Raw genomic sequence first — 26,971 nt, forward strand, 5'->3', positions numbered from 1 at the left:
ATGCTTACTTACAAGCCCTTAACCAACAATGCAGTTCAAGAAATAGAGTGAATAAATTATTTACCAAATAAACTCCCTGTTCATTCATGACTGCGTGGCCACGTATGCCTCCAACTCAATCATCAAGTTTGCAGACGACACCAAAGTGGTAGGCCTGATTACCAACAATGACGAGACAGCCTACAGGGAGGAGGTGAGGTTCCTCGGAGTGTGGTGCCAGGAAAAGAACCTCTCACTCAACGTCAACAAAAAAAGGAGCTGATAGTGGACTTCAGGAAACAGCAGAGGGAGCACCCCCCCGATCCACATCGACAGGACCGCAGTGGAGAAGGTGGAAGGCTTCAAGTTCCTTGGCGTACACATCACTGACAAACTGAAATGGTCCCCCCACACAGACAGTGTGGTGAAGAAGGCGCAACAGCGCCTCTTCAACCTCAGAAGGCTGAAGAAGTTTGGCTTGGCACCTAAAACCCTCACAAACTTTTACAGATGCACAATTGAGAGCATCTTGTCAGGATGTATCACTGCCTGGTATGGCAACTGCACCGCCCGCAACGGCAGGGCTTTCCAGAGGGTGGTACAGTCTGCCCAACGTATCATCAGGGGCAAACTACCTGCTCTCCAAGACACCTTCAGCACCCGATGTCACAGGAAGGCCAAAAAGATCATCAAGGACCACAGCCACCCGAGCCACTGCCTGTTCACCCCGCTATCATCCAGAAGGCGAGGTCAGTACAGGTGCATCAAAGTTGGGACTGAGAGACTGAAAAACAGCTTCTAACTCAAGTCCATCAGACTGTTAAATAGCCATCACTAGCACATTAGAGGCTGCTGCCCTATATACATAGACTTGAAACCACTGGCCACTTTAATAATTGAAACACTAGTCCATTTAATAATTTTTTACATATTTTGCATTACTCATCTCATGTGTATATAGTGATATAGTGTATTCTGTCACATTCTACTGTATATTAGTCTATGCTGCTCTGACATTGCTCGTCCAAACATTTATGTATTCTTAAATCCATTCCTTTACTTTAGATTGTGTGTATTGTTAGATATTACTTGTTAGATATTACTGCACTGTTGGAGCTAGAAACACAAGCATTTCGCTACACCTGCAGTAACGTCTACTAAACATGTGTATGTGACAAATAACATTTGATTTGATTTTGATTTGCATTCAGGATGCATGTTTTGGAACATTTGAATTCTCTATATTTGTGTTCTTCCTTTCACTCTGTCATTTAGGTTACTATTGCTCCATCCTCAGTTTTCTCCCATCACAGCCATTGAACTCCATAGCTGTTTTAAAATCACCATTGTCTCCATGGTGATATCTCTGAGCAGTTTCCTTCCTGTTCTGCAGCTCAGTTCAGAAGGACCACTTTTGATGTATCTGGGTGGTTTAATACATCATCCACAGCATGATTATTAACTTGACCATGCTTAAAGAGATTCAATGTCTGATTTGTTATTGTCACCCATCTACCAATCACTGCCCTTCTTTGAGACTTTCTGAAAGCTCCCTGGTCTTTGTAGTTGAATCTTGCCATAGATCACAGGCACATTTGGAAAAGAGACCTAGGTCTCAATATGTCTTCTTTGTCAAAATAAAAGTTAAATAAAAAATCTGTGCTTGAAATGCAGTACTCCACAAGATGTTGTATGTATGGGAGACAGAGGAATGGGGTAGTCATTAAAAAATCATGTCAATCCATATTATTTCACACAGTGAGTCCATGTAAATTATTATCTGATTTGTTAAGCAATATTTTATTCCTGAACTAATTTAGGGTTGCCTAAACAAAGGGGGTGAATACGTATGCAACAACTATATTTAATTTGTATTCATTTGTAAAAACGTGTAGAACCATGTTGTGTGGATCAATGACAATTACATCTATTTCAATCCCAGTTTGTAAAGCAACAAAATGTGGGAAAATCCAGGGGGTGTATACTTATGATACCCAGTGTAACTGGCTGTTCAGAGGAGATAGGGAGGTGGTGTCGAGACCTGCTTTGACTACCAATAGACCAGCTATACACACAGATTAAACTGCTATGCAAAAGCCATATGAAGGTCCATTCAATGAGATTGCCTCCATTGCCTCGGGTGTGTGTACGTAACAGTGTGTGCCTCCATTGCCTCGGGTGTGTGTACGTAACAGTGTGTGCCTCCATTGCCTCGGGTGTGTGTACGTAACGTGTGTGCTGTATATTCTACACCGTGGCTCTGTCATTTGAACTTGTTTGGTTCTCTGTGCGTGTTTTACAGTACACCAAAAGTAGTTACAGTGCAATTCTGCTCTATAGTGAAAATTATAGCATTGAGAATTTGTCCTTTCAGCCTCATTGTTAATCAAATAGACAACCGAGCAGCACAGGGCAGAACCACTTCAGTAAAGCTGCAATAAGAGGGCAGCGCTCTCCTTCTGATGACTTTCATTCACATTACTATTCATGGAGGGCTCAACCTCCCAGCACCCAGGTCCCCAGGCCACTGTAATAGGCCAATTCCTCTCATTAATCCCATTAATGAACATAAACAGGTGGTGCTTGCATCATTATAAAAAACAATTTCACAACATTTTAGTCTGCTCCGACCCTGAAATCCTGTAATTCATGAAATGGAATATGTGAAACGGGGATGTTCAGTAGATTCCCAGAGGGCTCTCTGTGATGTGATGATACCTTCTCTCTGCCGTCTGTCCTGGGGTGGGAGTGTGTATGGACGTCTGGAGTGTGTGTATGGATGCTGTGGTAGAAGCACAGTACTCACCCCCTCACTGTTCTGGCCAGTCTTAGCCAGCATCTCCTGCAGGGCCCGCACAGAGAGAGAATGCTCCAGCACAAAGTTACAGATGCACAGGTCTGGAGGGACATACTGGAAGAGACAGACGGGAGATTGGGTTTAGGGTTGTATGCAGCAGACAATTGCCAGTTACAAGTGAGGATTTCAAACCATGTTAAAAAGGCTCAATATAAAATGTAGATTAAATGGAAACCCAGAAAAGGCTTTTGATTGGTCACTACAGATGCCTGGTCCTCAGATTGGTTAGTCACAGATTGTGACTGAGTGTGTTCTTTACTAAGCATTTTTTGTCCATTATACCCATGACTAATAATCATAACAACCATCAATTACAAACGCCAGAGATTGGTTACACTTGAAAACCATTTTAGATGCCTGTTCCACATTCCCTCAGCACTGCAGAGTGAGAGAAACGCAATAACACAGATGTCTTTGAAAACATTCAATCAATCTTATTTGATAAGGAAAAGCCTACAGTCATTTATCTATATTGTGTCTCCCAAAATAGTTCTGAATGCCTGTGTAAGTCAGTCCACCTGCTCTACAAGATGCAACACTTATCAACTGACTGGAGGGCCAAATTCAGAATTCTATATCATTACAGCAAGTGCCTATAGTATCGGAGTATGTGGATCTTGGCCAATCTAGGGCATGGAAAGAGAGCATGAATATGTGAGACCACAGGAGAGAGAGAGAGAGAGAGAGAGAGAGACAGACAAACAGACAGACAGACAGACAGACAGACAGACAGACAGACAGACAGACAGACCGAGAGAGACAGACCGAGAGAGACAAACCGAGAGACAAAGTAACAGAGAGACAGACCGAGAGAGACAGACCGAGAGAGACAGACAGACCGAGAGAGACAGACCGAGAGAGACAGACCGAGAGACAAAGTAACAGAGAGACAGACCGAGAGAGACAGACCGAGAGACAAAGTAACAGAGAGAGTGGAGCACTCATCCCTTCTTCATACAGGACAGAGCAGCAGTCTGACAGAATGAGGCAGAGAGGGAGATACTTAGGGACCTGCAACACTACAAGATAAATGATGCACAGCAAACACACACTATCCTCCTTTAGGTAGCAACATGTAAAACTTGGCTAAACTGGTTCACCTTGTTACAGGTAAATCTAACTTTAAATTGGAACTTCAGCCGACCTAGTTCTACTCTGCTGTGCTTTCTACACTCAGGTAAAACTAAGTTAGTATGTGAAATCATCTAAAGCAGTATCGACGCAGCTATCCATTCTCGAGACATTTTAAATATGCACATTTATATCATGGTGGAGTATAGATCCAGAGAGCTTGACCAACGGTGGCAGGACAGTGGAGTTACACCAGTAAAACAGACATGATGTGATTTGTAGTGACACATGCCAACATCGGAAGCCCAGTGTCTCTCTTAGGACAGCCTCAAGCATCAGCTTCGGAGATGTCAAAATGATGTCAAAGTGGCTTAAAGTAACGTACTCAGACATAATGACCTTAATGACCTGCCATTACTAAGGGCATTTTGAGAATTGTCATCACTGTTTTTAGTCAAAACACACACATACGCTATGCTCACACATGCACCCATCCACACACAACCAGGGGTTACAGACGCAGCAGCACAGACACTGTAAAAGCCCGAAGTCCATTTGATCTGCACCCTATGAGAGGACTCTGTGCCAGTTCTATTCTTTGACTAGATTAGATTTTCTCCCCCGTTCCACTCTTTCCTGGCATGCTGTTGGGAAAACACAATAGAGGGTAGCACGGAGAAATCTGTGTTGGGGCGCTGGGGGCGTAGGTCTGTGTGTCCTCAATCTGAGAGGGCATATCATGAAGATATATTTAGGGCTGCTTGCCTACACACTGCTCTTTGGTTTATGGCTCATGCTGTGGGAGGGGAGCAGCTAGACCAATGGATCACATATCCCATCTTCTCTGGGGAGGAGATCCAAAAGGTTACATACCACTTTCACTTTGATTACCCCAAGAGATGACCTCTCAATTTATGTTCATGTTCACCCTAATGACAGAGTACATACTGTGCATTAGTTCAGAAACCTAGAAGTAGTTGGCTATATCATCATCTTCCTCTTATTTAACAGTTAATTGGCCATTTCATTAGTTAAACATTCACTTTACAATAGCTGTACATTGTTGATTCTATGATGGGGGCTTCAGCTCTCTGGTGATCCTACCACGAGAGAGCTGACAGGGGAGCAGCTAACCATGAATAAACATCAACTGCTAATTCATTGGCTGATTGATGTCACATTTAAACAGGCACCATTTAAATCAACATCCTTGTTGCCTTGTGTATGTCTCCATGCACTGTAAAAAAAAATATTATTTTTTTAAGGCAACCAGCTTTTTGGGGTATTTGATGAGGGGAAAAAACAGTTTGATCAATTTTAGAATAAGCCCCTCTGTATGATTATACATACAGTAGAACCCTCTATGAAGGGTTCTGCCTAAAAACCCTCTATGAACGGTTCTACCAACCTTATTAGCCTTTAACATTTGATTATTTATGACAATACATTACGTATATCATAAGGCCTTTCTTCGAGGGCCCAGTTACAGTGCATTCGGAAAGTATTCAGACCCCTTGACATTTCCCACATTTTGTTACGCTACAGCCTTATTCTAAAGTGGATTAAATTGTTTATTTCGTGGTGGTTCCAAACTTCTTCCATTTAAGAATGATGGAGGCCACTGTATTCTTGGGGACCTGCAGAAATGTTTTGGCCATTATGGGGTATTGTGTGTAGATTGAAGAGGAAAAAATATATTTGATCCATTTTAGAATAAGGCTGTAATGTAACAAAATGTGGAAAAAGTAAACAGGTCTGAATACTTTCCATTTTAGAATAAGGCTGTAATGTAACAAAATGTGGAAAAAGTAAACAGGTCTGAATACTTTCCGAATGCACTGTATATCCTAACACTGTGGTGTTATGAATCTCCTGGTTTACAGGCCACATCAAGCCTGCAAGTCACATTATGCAGGCTTGCAAAGTGACGTGTAATTCCTAGTGGAATCCAGCCAGAGTTAGGATATCCAACAAGTGGAATTGTTAATCACCCTCAACCTGAATTCAGAATGACTGCCAGGGTAGGGAAGATTGAATAGTGAGACGAACTCAATCATCTAAATTGGAACAACTATCTCAGTAAAGGGTGCAATAAAAGCTATTACTAACAGATTGGATTAGTTAAACCCACTGTTCCTAGGCCATCCTTGTAAATAAGGATTTGTTCTTAACTGACTTGCCTAGTTAAATAAAAATAAAGAAATGGCATGTTATTTATCTTTGTGTAGATTAAAAAGAATCAACCGATCAATGTACATGCAAAAACACAGATATTAGAGTAAAACAAACAATTTCCCCAAATTCTCCTTGGAATAGAGCATTCTGTAAAATAGTATATGGTTCTATGTAGAACCCTTCTTGCCTTCCAAAGAATCATCAAACAACCGTTCCATCCAAAAAATGGTTCTTAGGATGTTAAAGGTTCAACGTAGAACCCTTTGCCTTACAAAGAACCCATGTCTTCGAAACGGTTCTTGGTAAAAACACTATCCCTCCGATAGTAACCCTTTTGGAACCCTTTTCTTAAAGAGTCGTGGTACTGTAGTTAGTTGAGTCGTTTTTCACCCTTCCCCGTCTCTGGTGCTGTCCCTGGGGGATGACGGCAGTTCATACAAACACCAAGCAATAAAGAAAAAGTGGCAGACAGGAAGAGCATCCATTACACCTGTCTAGTGTAATTACCATCCCATCTGGGATGAAAGCATCCAGACCCTCCCATTGCCTCTCCTTCCATCCCTAGGTGAGTGCTGTGGGGTGGGGGTGAAGAAAGGGGAAAACTGTAGCTAAGCAGTGCATACATAAATCACTATCACTCCACACTCTCTCACTCTGTTATGTTCTCTGTGTCTGTGTCTCTATCTCAGCGTCTATGTAACTGGCTTCCCGGCCACGTTGAAATTAATCGGAGACATAGTAGATCAATTTCCGCAACAACTAAGAGCGTTGAAGCGCAAGGCCCAACTTCTCCACTGTTTTGGTCCCATGGCTACCACGCTATACATAGAGTGAAGTGAACCCGTGCACATGCGCAGATACCGTGTGTGATTGTGTGAGAGTGAAGTGTTGCATTTCGCTTGTCTCAATATCTCCAGTGCTGCTTGTGGCAACGTCATTTAGCTAAGTCTATGGATTATGATTAAAAGAACAATCCATGCTGAATAATCTAACCATGCCAGGTTACAGTGACAGAGGGAATGGAATTCGGAAGCGTGGTGAGGGCGACTGGCTTTACTGTGTAATATTGTCACTTGGACAGCTGCAATGTTTTAAAGTGCAATATTGCTATGCTTTCATAGAACTAGTTCTATAGAACAGCAATGGTGCTTCTTCCCCAAGTATATTCCAAAACTACAAGCAGGCAAAACGGGGCAAATGAAACTAATCGGCTTTGAAATAGTAAGAATTGTCACGTTGTAAGTAATTCAGGAGAGAACTACATCCTTTGATGTGACAAATGCTGATTTGGTTTTTAAAACAATTAAGCCTTGCTCAATCCATCCTTATAAAACTTGCAGTGATTTTGCACGTAGTTGCACAAACCACAAATGCATTAGCACTGACAAAGCACCAGGCTGTATTACTACATTGAGCAATTATAGCAAACAACCACAGTTTGTTTATGAACTAATCAAGAAAAACCGCATGGTCTAATTTTTCCAAATTGAGCATTATCATAAAACTGGAGGCCTGCTGAGACGTACAATCACGAAAGAAAATACATAATAATTGTTGCATCATGTATAATCAGGCGACTGTGATTGGTTCCTGTTTCTGATAATGTAGTATAGTAAGCTGCCTCTGTGCTGCTCTCAGCGTGTCCCTGGTTACTAGAGAGCAGGATCTGATTTCTCTTTAGGTCCAATGCTGATAGTAATTTTTTGGGGGTCCAGGATGGCCAATATTCAATATTATTAAATTTGAACATTTTGATGACAACATTTCTCATAAAATCATACAATTCATTTGACTTTGTTTTTACCAATTTAACTACATAACAACATATTGGTAATAATCTTTCATTTGAATGGTAAATCTCTTGATAAACTGAGTAAATCAAGATGACATAGGCAGGTGAATGCATATCCAATAGGAGTGTGTGAATGCATGTTATTTACCTTGTTTAGGCTGCTTTCAGTGGAGTATAAGGGTGTACAGTAAATCATCTGTTTCCGTTCCATTTATGACTAATCTCTTCTTTTATAAAAGTGTACTGAATAAACTCCATGCAATCACTCACTCGTGAGTGTCTCTCTCACAGTACATGCAAGCAGTGGGCAAGGGAGAGACACGTCATTTAACCCAGTGAATTTATAACAATTTTGGAGACATTCAGCATTGTGTAGACCCTGGTTATTTGAAGACCCTGGTTACGTGTGTAGACCTTGATTACATGTGTAGACCCTGATTACGCGTGTAGACCCTGCTTAGGTGTACATTCAGGGCCCCCCGGGTGGCGCAGTGGTTAAGGGTGCTGCACTGCAGCGCCAGCTGTGTCTCCGGAGACCCGGGAGGTCCGTGGCGCGACGCACAATTGGCCTAGCGTCGTCCGGGTTAGGGAGGATTTGGCCGGGTAGGGATATCCTTGTCTCATCGCGCACCAGCGACACCGTGTTTCCTCCAACACATTGGTGCGGCTGGCTTCCGGGTTGGATGCGCGCTGTGTTAAGAAGCAGTGTGGCTGGTTGGGTTGTGTACCGGAGGACGCATGACTTTCGACCTTCGTCTCTCCCAAGCCCGTACGGGAGTTGTAGCGATGATACAAGATAGTAGCTACTAACAATTGGATACCACGAAATTGGGGAGATTTTATAAATAAAAAGTATACATTCAGGTTCCTTAAAGACCCTGGTTATGTAAAGACCCTGGTTATGTAAAGACCCTGGTTATGTAAAGACCCTGGTTATGTAAAGACCCTAGTTACATGTATATGGACTTCTGAACTCAGTGAACATGTGGTTAACATGTCCTGGCATTCTCTCATCTCACTCACTGGGCTCTATAGAGAACATCTTGGAAGACCTTATCTCTGACTCAAATACACCCTTTCTCACAACATTATAATCTACACTGAACAGTAGGAGAATCAGGCACTGAAAAGATAAGGGTGATAATTCTACATTCAAGATGTTAGTTCCGGTAGGAAATACTTCATTATATCTTAGCGTTAGAGCCACGGCGAAATTCTGTCTCATGTTTTCTTGCATAAGATTTTAGTTTGAGACAAACAAACAACGAATAACGTGACAACCCTACTCCTCTATGTGCCTACCTTTGCCTCTGATGTGGGTTCCAGGTAGCACAGTCGATTGCCGAGCCCCTCTGCAGTCAGGCAGAACTTGCGATTCTCCTTGTGGATGCAGGCGACACACTGGAGCACCACTTCATCATCCTGTCAAGACAAAATGGAAGTTTTCAGAGTGAGAGGTAGACAAAAAAAAACACTACCCTCAACAGGAGCCCATCAACCACCTTTTAACAGGGGGATATTATTCACTGTGACTCCACACTCTTAGAAAAAAATCTAGAACCTAAAAGGCTTCTTCGGAAGTCCCCATAGGAGAACCCTTTGAAGAACCCCTTTTGGTTCCAGGTAGCACTCTTTCCACAGATGGTTCTACATAGAACCTAAAATAGTTATTCTATATGGAACCAAAAACGGTTCCACCTGGAACCAAAAATGGATCTTCTATGGGGACAGCTCCAGAACACTTTTGGAACCCTTTTTTCTAAGAGTGTGTTCTGGAAACAGGGGATTCATCTACCCAGACACTGGGTGGGTAGAAAAAAGTCATAATTTACATCATTGCAGAATAATTTGACATAATTGCAGAGCATTACATTGAATGTGCTGCTGGTTTAAGATTCAGGCTTCACAATCTTTTCTCAAGGACCATATATTCCAGCAGCAAAATAGGTACCTTAAAAATATAAAGGAAAAATGGTGGGGTGAGATTTCTAGTATTTTACGTCTTAATGAAGCCTTGACACACCACGCAGAATCGGAGAATAGGTTGACACAAATGCTAAAGAATAAGACAATGCAATATTAACTCTTGCTTTGAAGAGTTAATATTGATGACTAATACATTTCTCTATTTGGGCTCATTGTTTCGGGCTGTTGATTGGGCAGTCTCCTGCTAAGGTAATGAACAAACACAAGTTATCCACTGAGGATCCCTTTAAGTCTGCCAAACATCCTTTAGGCTATTCACGCTATTTACAATACTTTCAGAAACCATTCACACCTCTTGACTTTTTCCATATTTTGTTGTTACACCCTGAATTTAAAATTGATTGAATTGGGGATCACTTGACCCTTGGACGAGATGGCCGCATGAACTAAGAGCTCCGCACAAGTAGTTTCCAATTCCTAATCTTACCTCCACTCCAAGTTCAAACTCATTTAGCTTTAGTAAGAAAAAGTGATGGCGACTACAAAAGGCGACACTACAGGTGACATTTTTACCCGGACTCAAGTGTTAGCGACGGAAAGAGCCTCCAAGAAGAAGCTAGCTTCAGAAAAAACTAGCGCCATTAGCCAGGAGCAAGAGAACCCGCTCCCCCACAAGGCACAACGAATGCCAACCTCGCACTCTGTCGAAGACATCCTTTCTGAGTTGAGATCCCAACGTACAGAACTAAACACTAAATTAGATGCCATTAACTCTCAGCTCAGTGCGATAGGGGGCAAGGTGACAATCCTGGAAAACGCTTTGCCTGACATCAACAACAAGATAACCATAAACGCGGGGCGCCTGGACGAGGCAGAGGGGCGAATCCTATCCATGGAAAACTTATTGACAGATGCCATGGAAACAATAGCATATGCTAAAAAGAAAATCGAGCATCTGGAAAAGAAAACAGAGGACCTGGAAAACAGGGGGCGAAGGAATAATTGTGTTCTATTCAATCTGGGTGAAAAAAAAGAGGGAAACATGCCACTGATCCGCTACCTGCAAGACAAACTTCCCGAGTGGCTCCACATGTCCACCGACAGGCCCATAGAACTCGAGAGAGCTCACCGAGCACTGAGGCCCCCACCAGCAGCCAGACAACCACCGCGCCCAATCACCATACGTTTCCTGAGATTCACCGACAAGGAACGAGTCCTACAGGCGGCGAAAAACAACACCATCACAGTGGGAAACGCCAAACTCGCTTTACACCAGCACCTGTCAGCTGGAATACGCCGAAAGCGCCAAGAATTTGACGAAGTGAAGAAATACTCCATTGACGAGGCATCTTCAGGGGATTCAAATACCCAAACGAGAAACTCAAGATTCTTCACCAAGGAGCCTTGCGACACTTCAAAACTCCCGAAGAGGCAAAACGTTTTTTGAAAGACAATCCTGGCCAATGAGAAACAGACCAATGACTAAATGCCATTAATGCCATTACTAAAGGAGGTAAGACGACATATAGCCGATATCCAGAGACCCACCCCCTAAAGGTCATTATAGCCGTCCAATTTATATTTATTTTCATTTAACTGAGAGGGATGGGCTGTATAGCCTAACCTAGGCCTACTAATGTTTCAGCCTACTTTTATTTCCCTGTTTTTTTGTTGTTGTTGCTATTATTACCTGGGGTTCCCTATGTCCCTCGGGGGAGGTATATGTAGGCTTGGCTATTGATTTTATTTTTCTCCCCTCTTTTACTGTGGTCTGGACGAGGGCATTGAGGCATTTCTTTGGTGGGGAGAGGGAGACATTGTGCGTTGCTAACTGTTCCCGTTTTTTGTTTTATTCGGAACACAGAATTGAGACTGAGCGGGGGGGGGGGGTAATAGATCCAACGGGATGTGTCGAGTTGTTTGGGAACTCGGCTGGGGTGTTCAGAGATTATTATTTTATGTACACCATTTGTTTTCCTTTTATGTGAACGCAGCTGTAATTACTATCCATTTTTACCCAGCGATGACTTGCACTAAAGTTCGATTACTGCTCAATGACGATGACTAGTACCTTGAATCTATTGACATGGAACTGCCATGGTCTAGGGCATGCAATAAAACAAAAAAGATACTATGTGCTCTAAAAAAGGAAAAAGCAGACATCGCGCTATTACAAGAGACACACCTCTGTGATGCTGAACATGCCAAACTCCGCAGAGCTTGGGTGGGACAGGTGTATTTCTCATCTTTCAAATCAAACAGTAGAGGCACAGCCATACTTATCCATAAAAATGTTCCATTCATAATTGACAAAAACATATCTGATCCGGAGGGGAGATTTATTTTGATAACTGGGTCACTATATGGTCAACCAATTACTATATTAAACATATAACACAGATACTCCTGCCTTCATGTCAAAAATTATAACCCTGTTCAATGAGCATTGTGTCTCCTTTGGCGTGGTGGCCGGAGATTTTAATTGTACTCTTAACCCAACCCTAGACAAATCATCTCAAGTCCCCACCACAAATCCTAGATCTGCAAAGATGTTGAACTCTCTTACTAAAGAGATGGGACTGATAGATATCTGGAGAGAGACTAATAGCTCATCTATGGACTATACATACTACTCTAATGTCCATAACACCTACTCCCGTATAGATTACATTTTTATCCCAAAGAGTTTCATAAATTCAGCCACTTGTACAATCGGACCCATAGCACTTTCAGATCACGCCTTTGTCCACCTCCGCTTTGACCTCTGCAAAAACATCCTGAGGTCAAAGAGCTGGAAATTCAACACCTCCATGCTATCAAACGAAGCGTTCCATACATTGGTAACTACATGGATAGACAACTACACACAAGACAATAAAGATTTTCCTGTTTCTCCGGCCACAATGTGGGACGCTGCTAAAGCCACACTAAGAGGTAATCTAATTGCAGGCTAGATCTTGAGAGGGAGCTGGAATGCTGTGAAAAAATACATAAACAATCCCTAGACAGCACCTCCTGGAGCCATCTTAAAGCATCCAAAGCCAAACTGAATTTGGACTACACTCGGGAGATAAAAAAAAAGAAGTTTTCTTTACTAAACAGAAATACAATGAGTATAGCAATAGGCCCAGTAGATTGCTTGCTTACCAATTAAAAAAGGAGCAGTCAGAGCGTACAATCATGGCTATCCGAACAGCAGAGGACGAGGTCACATATGACCCAAAAAAGATCAATTTAACTTTTCATGATTTTTACTGCAAACTATATACCTCTGAGAGAAAACACACAGAGGCAGAACTCCACTCTTTCCTAGAGGGAATCTCGCTACCTAAACTATCAGAGACCGACCAAGAAGATCTCAACTCCCCCTTCACTCCTGAGGAGATCCTGGAGGCAATTACCTCCATGCCACCTAATAAGTCCCCAGGCCCAGATGGATTCCCCAGAGAGTTCTACAAAGCTTTTTGGCCCCAGCTCAGCCCTATCTTCATGCCAATGCTGGAGGATTTTTGAGTTCTCCCAGACTCAATGCACACAGCTCGCATTACAGTGTTGCTAAAAAAAGACAAGGACCCCCTATCCTGCTCCTCCTTCCGGCCCATAAGCTTGTTGGATTTCGACTATAAAATAATTACCAAATTGCTCGCCAAAAGACTAAACACTCTTCTTCCCAAAATAATAAAAGCGGACCAAACTGGATTTATTAGAGACAGATACTCTTCTGATAACATTCGCCGTCTTTTTGATATTATTGATCAAGTAAACGCACAGAAGACCCCTGTCCTGCTGGCTTCACTGGATGCTGAGAAGGCGTTTGACAGGATGGAGTGGAGCTTTCTGTTTTCAGTCTTAGAAAAGTTCAATATGGGCCCAAATTTTATTAAATGGATCAAATCACTATACTCTCATCCAAATGCCATGGAGACTACTAATGGACTGAACTCTGACCTCTGGAACGGGGCACAAGACAAGGGTGCTCGCTGTCCCCGCTGCTCTACTTGTTGGGGGCGGAGCCTCTGGCAGAGCTGATAAGGAGCAATCCAAGTATTATGGGTGTTTGTGCAGGCGGCCTGCAGCACAAGATTTCGCTTTACGCGGATGATGTCTTGCTCTACATATCCAACCCTGAGAAATCCCTCTCATTTTAGACACAATTGCTCAGTATGGCAAGTTTTCAGGTTATAAGATCAATTTTAACAAATCCACTGCCTGCCCTCTCAATATTACACTCACCAGCTCTATGAAGACACTTTTTCCTTTCCAATGGAAAACACAGGGGTTTCAATACCTCGGGATCTTCATAACACCAGATCTGAATAGCCTTTTTAAGGAAAATTACCTTCCACTCCTGGACCGAATCAAGAACGATCTCCAAACCTGGATCTCCCTCCCAATTAGCTTAGTAGGAAGAATTAATGTAATCCGTATGAACGTCCTCCCTAGACTGAACTACTTATTTCAGATGCTCCCATGCTATCTCCCATGCTGTCTTGCCCTTCCCTCCCTTCAATTGTACTACTGGTCTGCCCAAATCCGCAACATGCTAACATGGATCACAAACAGACAAGAGTCAAAGTGGATTCAGATAGAAGCCCAATCCTGTGGTTCATTGCCCTTAAGCTCAATTATATTAATTAATAACTTTAGTGAAGTGGGCAACATAGCCAAAACCTTTGTGATTTACAGCACCCTACTAGCGTAGGGTAAGAAATACCTGGGCATTTCCTCCCAAATATGTTCTCACTTGCCTATAGTGGGCAACCCAGACTTGCCAAAAGCCCTGAGGGAGGCCAACTTTAATCTTTGGCATACTCTAGGAATCAGGACCTTTTCAGACCTATTTCATCAGAAAACCACTACACTTAAATCATTTCAAGAGCTCTGCAGTGAATTCGATGTGCCAAGATCCCATTTTTTCAAATATCTTCAAATTAGACATGTAATTTCCTCATTTACCTCCAAGAGGAGGTTTAGAACTCAGTTGAATGAAGTTGAAACCCTTCTTGTCACAGCACAATCCATTAAAGGCAAAATATCTTACATCTATAGACTCCTTTCTGAGAAAGGAAGCTCCTCCTTTACTCCTTTGAAAATAATCTGGGAAAAGGACCTTGGTCTGACTATCAGTGATGAGTTATGGGCGGAGGTTTGCGACAGGGTATACTGCTCCTCTACCAGTGTAAAAATGAAAGAATCTAATTACAATTTTTTTACAAATTTTATTATACTCCTTTGAGACTCCATAGAATGAAAACAGATATGTCTCCTAACTGTAAAAGATGTACCTCTGAAAGTGGAACCTATATGCATGTATTTTGGAGCTGTAGGGAGATTGCCAGATTCTGGCAATCTGTACATACTGCTGCACAGAAAATACTAGAGGTACAGTTTGATATGACCCCGTGTATCTATCTTCTTAATGCCCAGCAGGACTTTGTTCTTGATCCTGACAGAGAAAATTTGCTTATGACTATTACATACTTTGCTAAGAAATGTATTATTCTATTGTGGGCCTCAAATACCCCTCCTACATTTAAAATGTGGATTGACCAGATTGTTGACTTTCTTCCTCTTGAAAAGCTCACTTATGACCTCCACAAGAGACAGCCCAAGTTTGATAGACTCTGGTCTCCACTATTCAACTATATTTCAAACTGGGCAGAGTGAACGGGGTGACTAGGGAAATGCGCAGATACATGTTGTGTAAGGTACTGTAAAACCTAAAAAAGAATTATTGGCCCGTCGTCTCAGCGAATGCTTGAAATAGCTGATAAGAACCTTGATAGTGCTGCTGCAAGTGTTATGTTTTTTTTGTGTTTTTGTTTTAATTTCGTTTTTGAGTACGTGTGCGTATGTGTGTGTGTGTATATATGTATGTATATGTGGGTATGTATGTATATATATATATGCACCAAGGAAAATAAATGCTTTTATTTGACTTTATCATTCATTTTAATTGTATTTTTATTTTTTCTTATGTATTATTATTTTTTGACTTTTTCTTTTTTTAAAGCCTGTGAATGTGGAATGTGTTTTGTTGGTTGATTGAAAAACAAGAAAACTTAATAAAACTTTAAATTGAAGAAAAAAAATTTGATTGAATTTAGATTTTTGGTCAGTGGCCTACACACAATAACCCATAATGTCAAAGTGGAATTAAGTTCTTTATTTTTTATTTAGGAGTCGAATGTGTCTTAACAAGTCATGTAATAAGTTGCATGGACTCAATCTGTGTGCAATAATAGTGTTATAAATAGTGTTATACAATTATAATTATCTGTAAGTTCTGTCAGTCGAGAAGTGAATTTCAAACACAGATTCAACCACAAAGACCCGGGAGGCTTACCAATGCCTCAGAAAGAAGGGCACCTATTGGAAAAAAACAGACGTTGAATATCCCTTTGAGCATGGTGAAGTTATTAATTACACTTTGGATGGTATGTCAAGAACCCCAGTCACTACAAAGATACAGGCGTCCTTCCTAACTCAGTTTCCGGACAGGAAAGAAACTGCTCAAGGATTTCACCATGAGGACAATGGTGACTTTAAAACAGTTACAGAGTTGAATGGCTGTGATAAGAGAAAACAGAGGATGGATCAACAACATTGTAGTTACTCTACAATACTAACCTAATTGACAGAGTGAAAAGAAGGAAGCCTGTACAGAATACAAATATTACAAAACATGCACTAAAGTAATACTGCTAAAAATGTGGCAAAGCAATATACAATTTGTCCTGAATAGAAAGTGTTAAGTTTGGGGCAAATCCAATACAACACATTACTGAGTACCACTCTGCATGTTATCCTGGTATTAAGTTGTGTCACATATCAGTTTGCAACCAATGTAAATAAATATATAATCATTGAGTTAATAAAGTCGCATACAAACATGGATTTTTTATTGCAGCTCCAAAATGGAGGTGTTTTAGCCTATGTAGCTTAGTGCTTTCCGTGGTGGAGGGGAAGCCAGCGAACACACAGAGCATAGGCATTGGTAATCTTCTTTGTGCCGTGATTGACTAAGTGTTCGGTTTCTCATGGAGACACTACGTCACCGCAGAATCTACAGGGAGAACTAGGCAGTTCAAGCCCCCTTGGGTGCTGCCATAGATTTACATTAGAAGTGCCCATTCAAGAAGGCTCAAGGTCATTGGCTAAAAAATGACGTCAAATCACATTATACACTGCTCAAAAAAATAAAGGGAACACTAAAATAACACATCCTAGATCTGAATGAATGAAATATTCTTATTAAATACTTTTTTCTTTACATAGTTGAATGTGCTGACAACAAAATCACACAAAAATTATCAATGGAAATCAAATTTATCAACCCATGGAGATCTGGATTTGGACTCACACTCAAAATTAAAGTGGAAAACCACACTACAGGCTGATCCAACTTTGATGTAATGTCCTTAAAACAAGTCAAAATGAGGCTCAGTAGTGTGTGTGGCCTCCACGTGCCTGTATGACCTCCATACAACGCCTGGGCATGCTCCTGATGAGGTGGCGGGTGGTCTCCTAAGGGATCTCCTCCCAGACCTGGACTAAAGCATCCGCCAACTCCTGGACAGTCTGTGGTGGATGGAGCGAGACATGATGTCCCAGATGTGCTCAATTGGATTCAGGTCTGGGGAACGGGCGGGCCAGTCCATAGCATCAATGCCTTCCTCTTGCAGGAACTGCTGACACACTCTAGCCACATGAGGTCTAGCATTGTCTTGCATTAGGAGGAACCCAGGGCCAACCGCACCAGCATATGGTCTCACAAGGGGTCTGAGGATCTCATCTCGGTACCTAATGGCAGTCAGGCAGCCTCTGGCAAGCGCAGTCAGGCTACCTCACAGCGAGCGCTGTGCTACCCCCCCAAAAAATGCCACATGACTGACCCACTGCAAAACGGTGTCACATGTGCTCAGTGTGAACCTGCTTTCATCTGTGAAGAGCACAGGGCGCCAGTGGCGAATTTGCCAATCTTGGTGTTCTCTGGCAAATGCCAAACGTCCTGCACGGTGTTGGGCTGTAAGCACAACCACCACCTGTGGACGTCGGGCCCTCATACCACCCTCATGGAATCTGTTTCTGACCGTTTGAGCAGACACATGCACATTTGTGGCCTGCTGGAGGTCATTTTGCAGGGCTCTGGCAGTGTTCCTCCTGCTCCTCCTTGCACAAAGGCGGAGGTGGCGGACCTGCTGCTGGGTTGTTGCCCTCCTACGGCCTCCTCCACGTCTCCTGATGTACTGGCCTGTCTCCTGGTAGTGCCTCCATGCTCTGGACACTACGCTGACAGACACAGCAAACCTTCTTGCCACAGCTCGCATTGATGTGTCATCCTGGATGAGCTGCACTACCTGAGCCACTTGTGTGGGTTGTAGACTCCGTCTCATGCTACCACTAGAGTGAAAGCACCGCCAGCATTCAAAAGTGACCAAAACATCAGCCAGGAAGCATAGGAACTGAGAAGTGGTCTGTGGTCACCACCTGCAGAACCAGTCCTTTATTGGGGTGTCTTGCTAATTGCCTATCATTTCCACCTGTTGTCTATTCCATTTGCACAACAGCATGTGCAATTTATTGTCAGTCAGTGTTGCTTCCTAAGTGGACAGTTTGATTTCACAGAAGTGTGATTGACTTGGAGTTACATTGTGTTGTTTAAGTGTTCCCTTTATTTTTTTGAGCAGTGTATCTACCGTAGCTTTGATTGGACTGATCAACATCATACTGTTCTTACAAAATCTTAGCTAGCTAGCTAGACAAGCAGTATCTTCATGAATCAAGTCGACAATCTACAGGCAAATCCTTTTCAATCCTTGTCATATGAAGAGAAATTATAGATAAAATGTATCGGTGCTCATTGGCCATTTGACATAAACATTATACAGAATGTCGGAAATCGCTAATTCAACAATGAGTGGTTTGGAAGGAATCAGTGCAGTTTCTGGCTAACTGCAAGCATTGCAAAGAAATCACTGTTTTGCTTCCCTTGCCTGCTATCCGGGTTTGGGTTTAAGGATTTAAAACATCTGTCAGAAAGAGTCTCTTTTCCTAGCTTAAAAGGATAAACATTCACACGCAACACCATGGGCCAGAAAAAGTTTAATACATTGGCCATGCAGTCATTCCACCATGACTTTATCCAGAGAATGCCAGACTTTAATGACAAAGTTTGAATACTAAGTTTGCCCACAAGAAGGCCCACAAGAGTCCAAAAATATTTATTGTATGCTGCTGCATAAATTATGTAATATGCCAGGATATGTATACTATAGCTAAGAAAGTAATACTAGGTGTATGTTGTGTAGTAAGCTGTTAGTAGCCCATGTGTCTCGCTCTAAGAATTTGGTCCTTCTCCCCCTCAGAACTTAGTCAACTGTTCTGACTTGGTGGTACACATGTAGCCTATCTCTGTTTTAGAGAAATGCCATAGTTGAATATTGTAAGAGCTTTCATTGTCTGCTTATATGCTCCCATTATTTATCCTACGGTTCGGATTTGGTGTAATGGGAGAATACTGTAAGAACAGCCCATGTTCTGAATTATGTCGCTGTCCATTTCAAAAGTGCTGAACAAAAAGGCATATCGACTAGGTCCGTCTTAGCTTGCTCAATGTCTACATGGAAATTACGGCTTGCCACTTATCCACTCATCGTTCCCTTATGCAATAGTTTCTACATCTGAATTGTTATATTGCTTATATACACTAACATTAAAAAGTTTGGGGTCACTTAGAAATGTCCTTGTTATTGAAAGAAAAGCTATTTTTTTTGTCCATTAAAATAACATCAAATTGATTGGAAATACAGTGTAGACATTGTTAATATTGTAAATGACTATTGTAGCTGGAAATGGCTGATATTTAATGGAATACCTACATAGGTGTACAGAGGCCCATTATCAGCAACCATCACTCCTGTGTTCCAATGGCACATTGTGTTAGCTAATCAAAATGTATACTTTTAATTGATCATCATCATAATTGATCATTAGAAAACCCTTTTGCAATTATGTTAGCACAGCTGAAAACTGTTGTTCAGATTAAAGAAGCAATACAACTGGCCTTCTTTAGACTAGTTGAGTATCTGGAGCATCAGCTTTTGGGGGTTCGATTACAGGCTCAAAATGGCCAGAAACAAAGACCTTTCTTCTGAAAATCGTCAGTCAGAAATGAAGGCTATTCCATGTGAGAAATTGCCAAGAAACTGAAGATCTTGTACAGCGCTGTGTACTACTCCCTTCACATAACAGCGCAAACTGTTTCTAGCCATAATAGAAAGAGGAGTGGGAGGCCCGGTGCACAACTGAGCAAGAGGACAAGTACATTAGAGTGTCTGGTTTGAGAAACATACGCCTCACAAGTCCTCAAATGGCAGCTTCATTAAATAGTACCCGCAAAACACCAGTCTCAACATCAACAGTGAAGAGGCGACTCCGGGATGCTGGCCTTCTAGGCAGAGTTGCAAAGAAAAATCCATATCTCAGAATGGCCAATAAAAAGAAAAGATTAAGATGGGCAAAAGAACACACACTGGATAGAGGAACTCTGCCTACAAGGCCAGCATCCCGGAGTCGCCTCTTCACTGTTGACGTGAAGACTGGTGTTTTGCGGTCTGTAACCATGTTTGCCAGTTACAATCTCTTCCAATTAAAATAAAAAAAAAATAAAAAAAGGTTTATTAGGCTAATAGACCCATGTAATTCCAGTTGATATTGCGATGGTTGTTTTGTTTGCACAATGTGCTGTCTGTGCTTCGGTACATTGTCTATAAAAGTGGATCCTCGTGATTGTATTTTCCTTCCTTTTAAGACCACATAGGCCTAATAAAATACAAATGGTAGGCTAACCACATCTCTCTCTCTCTTTCTCTCTCTCTCCCTCCCTATCTCTCTCTCTCTGTACATTGACTTAAAGAAAAGTAAAGTTAAGAATTTATCTGAACTAACATCTATCTGAATTTCTGTCTGTGTTTATTTTGAAAGTGCTGAACAAATAGGCCTACCTTATTGCAGCTCGTTTGCGTGCACTTGCTTATACTTAGAGCTAAGTGTTAATGATATAAGAACAAACATTATGAATCTACTGAACATAAATGTAATGATGTTTGTGTACGGTTCAAAAGTAAAACTCATGTCGATATTCATTATCATTGAAGAAGAATGTGGATCTTATCAAGTTACACAAATCTACAAAGACTCAGTAGAAACCATATTTGTTTTACAGAAGTCAGCCATATCAGTTATGGTTTTTAAAAAAGCAGTAAATGAGACTGAATGAACTGTTTTGCTGCCAGATGAGGCTCCGCCAGGTGTATTAGTGGTGCTGAGAGGAAAGTGCCGCTGTCGGGAGAGCTTTATGTTGGCCCTAACATTTTTTCGGCACCGTTTGTCATCGTTATGGTGCAATTCATGTATTGTTTAGTGTTGTGTCGTGTAGTGGCTTTGCTGGCATACATCTAAAAAAAATTGGTTGAGTTTGCCTCACCAAGTTTTACATACTACAATCGCCACTGGCTGCATCATGTTATAGGTATGCTTGTAATCGTTAAGAGCTGGGGAGTTTTTCAGGATAAAAAAAATAAACAGAATGGAGCTAAGCACTCACAGCTGTTAATGCTGCCAAAGGTGCTTCTACAAAGTATTGACAAGGGTGTGAATGAGATATTTCTGTTTTTATTTTCAATATATTTGCAAACATTTCTAAAAACATCTATTCACTTTGTAATTATGGAGTATTGTGTGTAGATTGATGAGGAACATGTTTTATTTGATCCATTTAACAATAAGGCTGTAACGTAACAAAATGTGGAAAAAGGAAAGGGGTCTACTTTCTGAAGTCACCAGTATAAATGAGGCTGAAGTAATTGATTGGAGAGTTCATAGTGATCTAGCTAAATGTATGCTGAGGAGCATCATGAAAGAGATCAGCAGCTGTTCATTGCTTTGGGTTAGATTAGGCCTACCTCATGAGACAAGAGGCACTTGGCATGCACTTTGCTGAAGATATCATTTGATGATGCCTCCCTTATGGAAAAAACAAATTAATTTCACATTTAATCACATGTGAAGTGTTCCAAAAACACATGCTGTCATGTGATCTTATGTGATAACATGTGAAGCAACATGAAATAACATGAAACTACACGTGAAAACATGTTCCGAAAACATGTATTCATGTGAAATTTCAGGTGAAATCATGTGATTTTCCACATGTGAAATCATGTGGTTTTTCTGTAAGGGATTATTAGATGGATGGAGTATTTGGTTTAAGTCATAGATCATATAAGAGTGTAAATACTGATTACAGTTAATTGTCTTTTCACCACATTCTGGTCATCAATATACAGTAGTTATTACAGCTATGCACTGGAAACTGCCATTGTATAGTGTATTTGGTATATCTGTATATTAAAATATTTTTATTCACTTTCTGGTTGTTTCCGACTAACGTTTCCAACCAGAATTTTCATTGTATATAATTAACATTAGTATAACCAGATAAAATTAAAAGGGCCTATTTATATAACGAATATGAATTCGGAGGGCAGAAATGATTAAATATTAAAGCATTAGACCTCTCACTAAAGGCATCAGTCATACAAAAGTTATAGTTAAATCCAAACTGGTTCTCTAGTCAATTGGTACGAATGTCTCATCCTATATTCAGGAAGGGCCTTTTCCCCTTTATTCAGATTACACCTGCTCACTTTCGGTTGTTTGAAAAGGAAATCACCTCCAAAATATCTTTATTTTTTAAACAAGACTTAGAAAGTTGGTTGCAATTTCAGTTTAATCCACCTGAAAGGACGGAACAAATGGTACAACCAATATTGTGGTTAAATTCAAATATATTAATTGATTAAAAAAAACGGTATTTATCAAAGAAAGAAAAAAGAGTATAATTTTAATGAATGATATCATAAATAGGACTGGTGGAGTTGTGTCACACATGCAGCTAACACAGACATATGGAAATGTCCCGCCTTTTTTTTTTTTTTTGCTCTACTCAAAATTACAACCAATTAATTGCAGCATTACCACTAAAATGGAAGAGGCAAGTAGAAGGGGAAAAAAGTAAGGAACTTGTATGTCGGCCCTGTATTAAAGAACATAAATGGTTAAAGAAAAGTGTGATAAATAAAAACATATACCAATTTCATTTAAGGACCAAAAAAACTGACAGCTGTGCCATATACATTGCAAAATAGTTGGGAAGAGATTTGAGATGTACCCATTCCATGGCACATGGTTTATGAAAAACGCAAAACGCCGGATTCAAATCTTCAAATTTTTCAATATAAATTACTATACAAAATTCTTGCAACTAATAGAATGTTATATATATGGGGGGATACAATCTTCCCAGCTCTGCAGATTCTGCTGTCAGGAGGCAGAGTCATTAGATCATTTATTTTGGTATTGTCCATATGTAGCTCATTTTTGGTCACAGGTCCAGGAATGGCTGAAGAATTGCAACATTTGCCTAGAACTAACACTACAGATAGCAATACTGGGTGATTTGAAAAGCCATAGTCAATCAATCAATAATATAATAATTGGTTTAGCAAAAAATGTTTATTTTTAATTTACAATCTGTAGAAGCTATGAGAATAGGAAGGTTCAATTATTTTGTGAAGCATCACAGTACAGTTGAAAAATATATGGTAAGTAGAAATCCGAAATGGATGATGTTGAGAGACAGATGGGCGGGGTTGAATGGAGCTGAAGGGTGGGACTAATAACAAGATAAACAATGTAAAACATACGAGATCTGTAAAATGTATATAGGTTCAGAACTTTTGTGAAATAGCATAGTTACAAATAGAAATCAAACTGGATGGACATCAGAAATAGAGGAAGGACTAAGAACAAAAAAGAGAGAACTATTGTAAAGTAGACTTTAGAATGTGTATAAGATGTATGGATTGAAGGTAGAAGCAGAAGTGTTTATTAGTTTACTCCAATTGGGGGATCGGCGGTAGGGTTTGCGGGGAATAATAAAAGCTATATCCTTTAAAAAAGTATGTATGTCTATATTGGTATGTGTATATATATATATATATATATATATATATATGCGCGTGTATGGATATATATATTTTACCCCAAAAATATGGGGGATTGGAAATGATGCAGACAATTACATTGGAAGCAACATTCTTTCCGCAATTAAGCTGATCCCCCTCAAAAATAAAATAAAACATTAGTATAAGTGTCACGGTAGGGATCGGACCAAAATGCAGCGTGGTTAGTGTTCATCTTATTTAATAATACAAACTGAACACTTCAAATTACAAAACAACAAATGTGAAATCCGAAAACAGTCCTATCTGGTGCATAGACACAAAGACAGAAGACCCACAAAATACCCAAAGAACATGGCTGCCTAAATATGGTTCCCAATCAGAGACAACGATAAACACCTGCCTCTAATTGAGAACCAATCTAGGCAACCATAGACTTACATAAACACCTAGACTAGAAAACACCCCATAAACATACAAAACCCCTAGACCAGACAAAACACAAATCCCCCATGTCACACTCTGACCTAACCAAAATAATAAAGAAAACAAAGATAACTAAGGCCAGGGCGTGACAATAAGAGCATATAAACACCCTTCAGCATGTGGTTAATGAATGTCTCTGTTAGAGAATCACTAAGCAGTTAATGAATAATTAACAGGACGATTATTCACGCCTGTTTTACACTATGTTCTAGTTCCATACACATTAATAAATGGGAATCCCGCAAGAAATAAATAACATCAATGTTTAATGGATGTGATTTATTAAAGCTGTAAGCATTTACATTTTTTACTACAGTAATATTGCAGCAGCCGTAACCATTTCACTGCTCAGTGTTCACAGACTGTACAGTGTTATTTACCTACAGTATACTGCTTACAGAGGGAGCCCACTATCTGAAAATAAATATTATAAAATGCCCTCGTTCTGAAAACCTTGTGATTGCATTTACAGCACTCACTGGCAGCGTAAATACTGACATTTCTAATGTTCTTTTCCCAATGTAGCAGACAGGCAGAATGTGCTGATGTTGCTGCTAACTGAGAGATTGTGCTTCTACAATATTTCATCTGAAGGAAGGGATTCTGCAAAGAGAGGAGAGGAGAGAGCAGCAGCTGTAGCACTCCAGAGCAGAGTGGTGTAGTAGCAGCATTCAGCCCTGTGTCGCTGTGTGTCTGAAGTCCGATGTGAAAGGCCCTGAGCTCTTAAAAAACACACTACATCAGACATTATTTCAAGTCCTCTATGCACACGTGTGCTTCAGATGTTGCCCGTGAGGAAATTCTCCATCCATGCCCGTTATAGCACTCCTACTACTACTAAGGCATTTTTTTTTTCTTTTACCGTTCATGACATATTCCAGCCTTGAGGACACTAACTGCCTATTAGTTTTGGAAATATATGATGGCAATTCAACTACAGCATGCAAAGTAGAACACATCTGATAGAATAGTGAATGCTGAGGTAGATGCTGCTGCAAATTACAATACCACTGCACTATGGTGGAAACCACTGCACTATGGTGGAAACCACTGCACTATGGTGGAAATCCCTGCACTATGGTGGAAACCACTGCACTATGGTGTATGCACTGCACTATGGTCTAAACCACTGCACTATGGTGTATGCACTGCACTATGGTCTAAACCACTGCACTATGGTGTATGCACTGCACTATGGTATATGCACTGCACTATGGTCTAAACCACTGCACTATGGTATATGCACTGGACTATGGTGTATGCACTGCACTATGGTGTATGCACTGCACTATGGTGTATGCACTGCACTATGGTGGAAACCACTGCACTATGGTGTATGCACTGCACTATGGTGGAAACCACTGTACTATACTGTAAACCACTGCACTATGGTGTATATACTGCACTATGGTGTATGCACTGCACTATGGTGTATGCACTGCACTATGGTGGAAACCACTGCACTATGGTGGAAACTACTGTACTACACTGTAAACCACTGCACTATGGTGGAAACCACTACCAGAAATTAGAATCATATCATACAAACATGCATGCCAGGACCAATTTAAAACATTGTTTTCCCCTTTTATGAATTTAATCGACATGAATAACCTGCATGGCATATCAACACAGTGGACAGACACCACTGCACAAGCAATCACTCTCTCTGAGGAGGGGGAGTTGTGATTTGGGCCATACGAGGCCACTATTGATTTGTCTCTCATATTGTGCCGTCAGGTCTGTCTGAGTGCCAGCAGCACGGCAAGAGGCCCTCGTTAATCAGATCGGTTCACTCTCCTCTCCTCTCACAGCCCAGGCTGGCCCGGGCTCTGTCTGGCCCCCACGTCTGGGCACACACTCCCCCCATCTCTCCTCCCCGTCTACCTCATCTCTCACTCCTGTCTCAGGGCAGAATGATGTATCATACACACGCTAGGCAAGGCCCACACACTCACCTCCCATCTCACCTGGCCAACACAGAGGAGGTAAGGGAGGGGAGGGAGGGAGGGAGCAGGTAGGGCAGCCCGCTGCTAGCCTAACTACCATCCATCATTCATGAATGGATCTCAATTGATGTGAGCCTGGCTGTGAGGTAGGTGCCTCTACTCTACAGCTGGGAGGCTGAGAGTCAGCTTAGGATGAGTAAATTTACACTGGCTAATTTAACTTGCAGATGTACAGTATAAGGTCCTCCTTAATTACAGCACTCTACTAGACAAGTCATGAATCATCACTATCTACCAGTACCATCATGACTGTTATCACTTTCTATGAATAGCACAGCTTTAGAGGACGCTTTGTCCTTGACATAATTGGCTTTGACCTGACTGTGCCCCTCTCTGAGTCAGTCCTTTTGGATGGAACATCTCCCCTGGGAGATCCTAGGGGGAATAGAGTGCATCTTGACACGTTAAATAATGTCAAATCCATGGATAAGCAGTTTGACATTGAGCAGAGCTAAAAACCCAACTACTACTACTACTACTGTACATGAATGATAGCTCAGCTCATTCTGGATGTGCTATAATCACTTTAGCCCTATGCACTGTAACAACGTAAGATTTCTGCACAGTAACAGTGAGGCACATCACAAATCTCCCTGAATGTGCTGCAGACTAAATCACTTTCTCCCTATTCTGTGAACACTGACACTGC

General features: G+C 41.2%; 1 protein-coding gene across 1 annotated transcript in view; it reads right to left on the bottom strand.

The window, feature by feature from the left end:
* LOC110498363 (ryanodine receptor 3) overlaps positions 1-26,971 on the bottom strand; it is a 167,195-nt gene that overhangs the window by 101,310 nt on the left and 38,914 nt on the right. Inside the window, exons 2-3 of the mRNA XM_036954899.1 lie at positions 9,177-9,296; positions 2,786-2,890 (exon numbers count right to left, since the gene is read on the bottom strand). Of these exons, the coding sequence (XP_036810794.1) occupies positions 2,786-2,890; positions 9,177-9,296 (225 nt within the window). The remainder of the gene's footprint in view (positions 1-2,785; positions 2,891-9,176; positions 9,297-26,971) is intronic.

This window comes from Oncorhynchus mykiss, chromosome 19 (genome assembly GCF_013265735.2).
Source record: "Oncorhynchus mykiss isolate Arlee chromosome 19, USDA_OmykA_1.1, whole genome shotgun sequence".
Classification (NCBI taxonomy): Eukaryota; Metazoa; Chordata; class Actinopteri; order Salmoniformes; family Salmonidae; genus Oncorhynchus; species Oncorhynchus mykiss.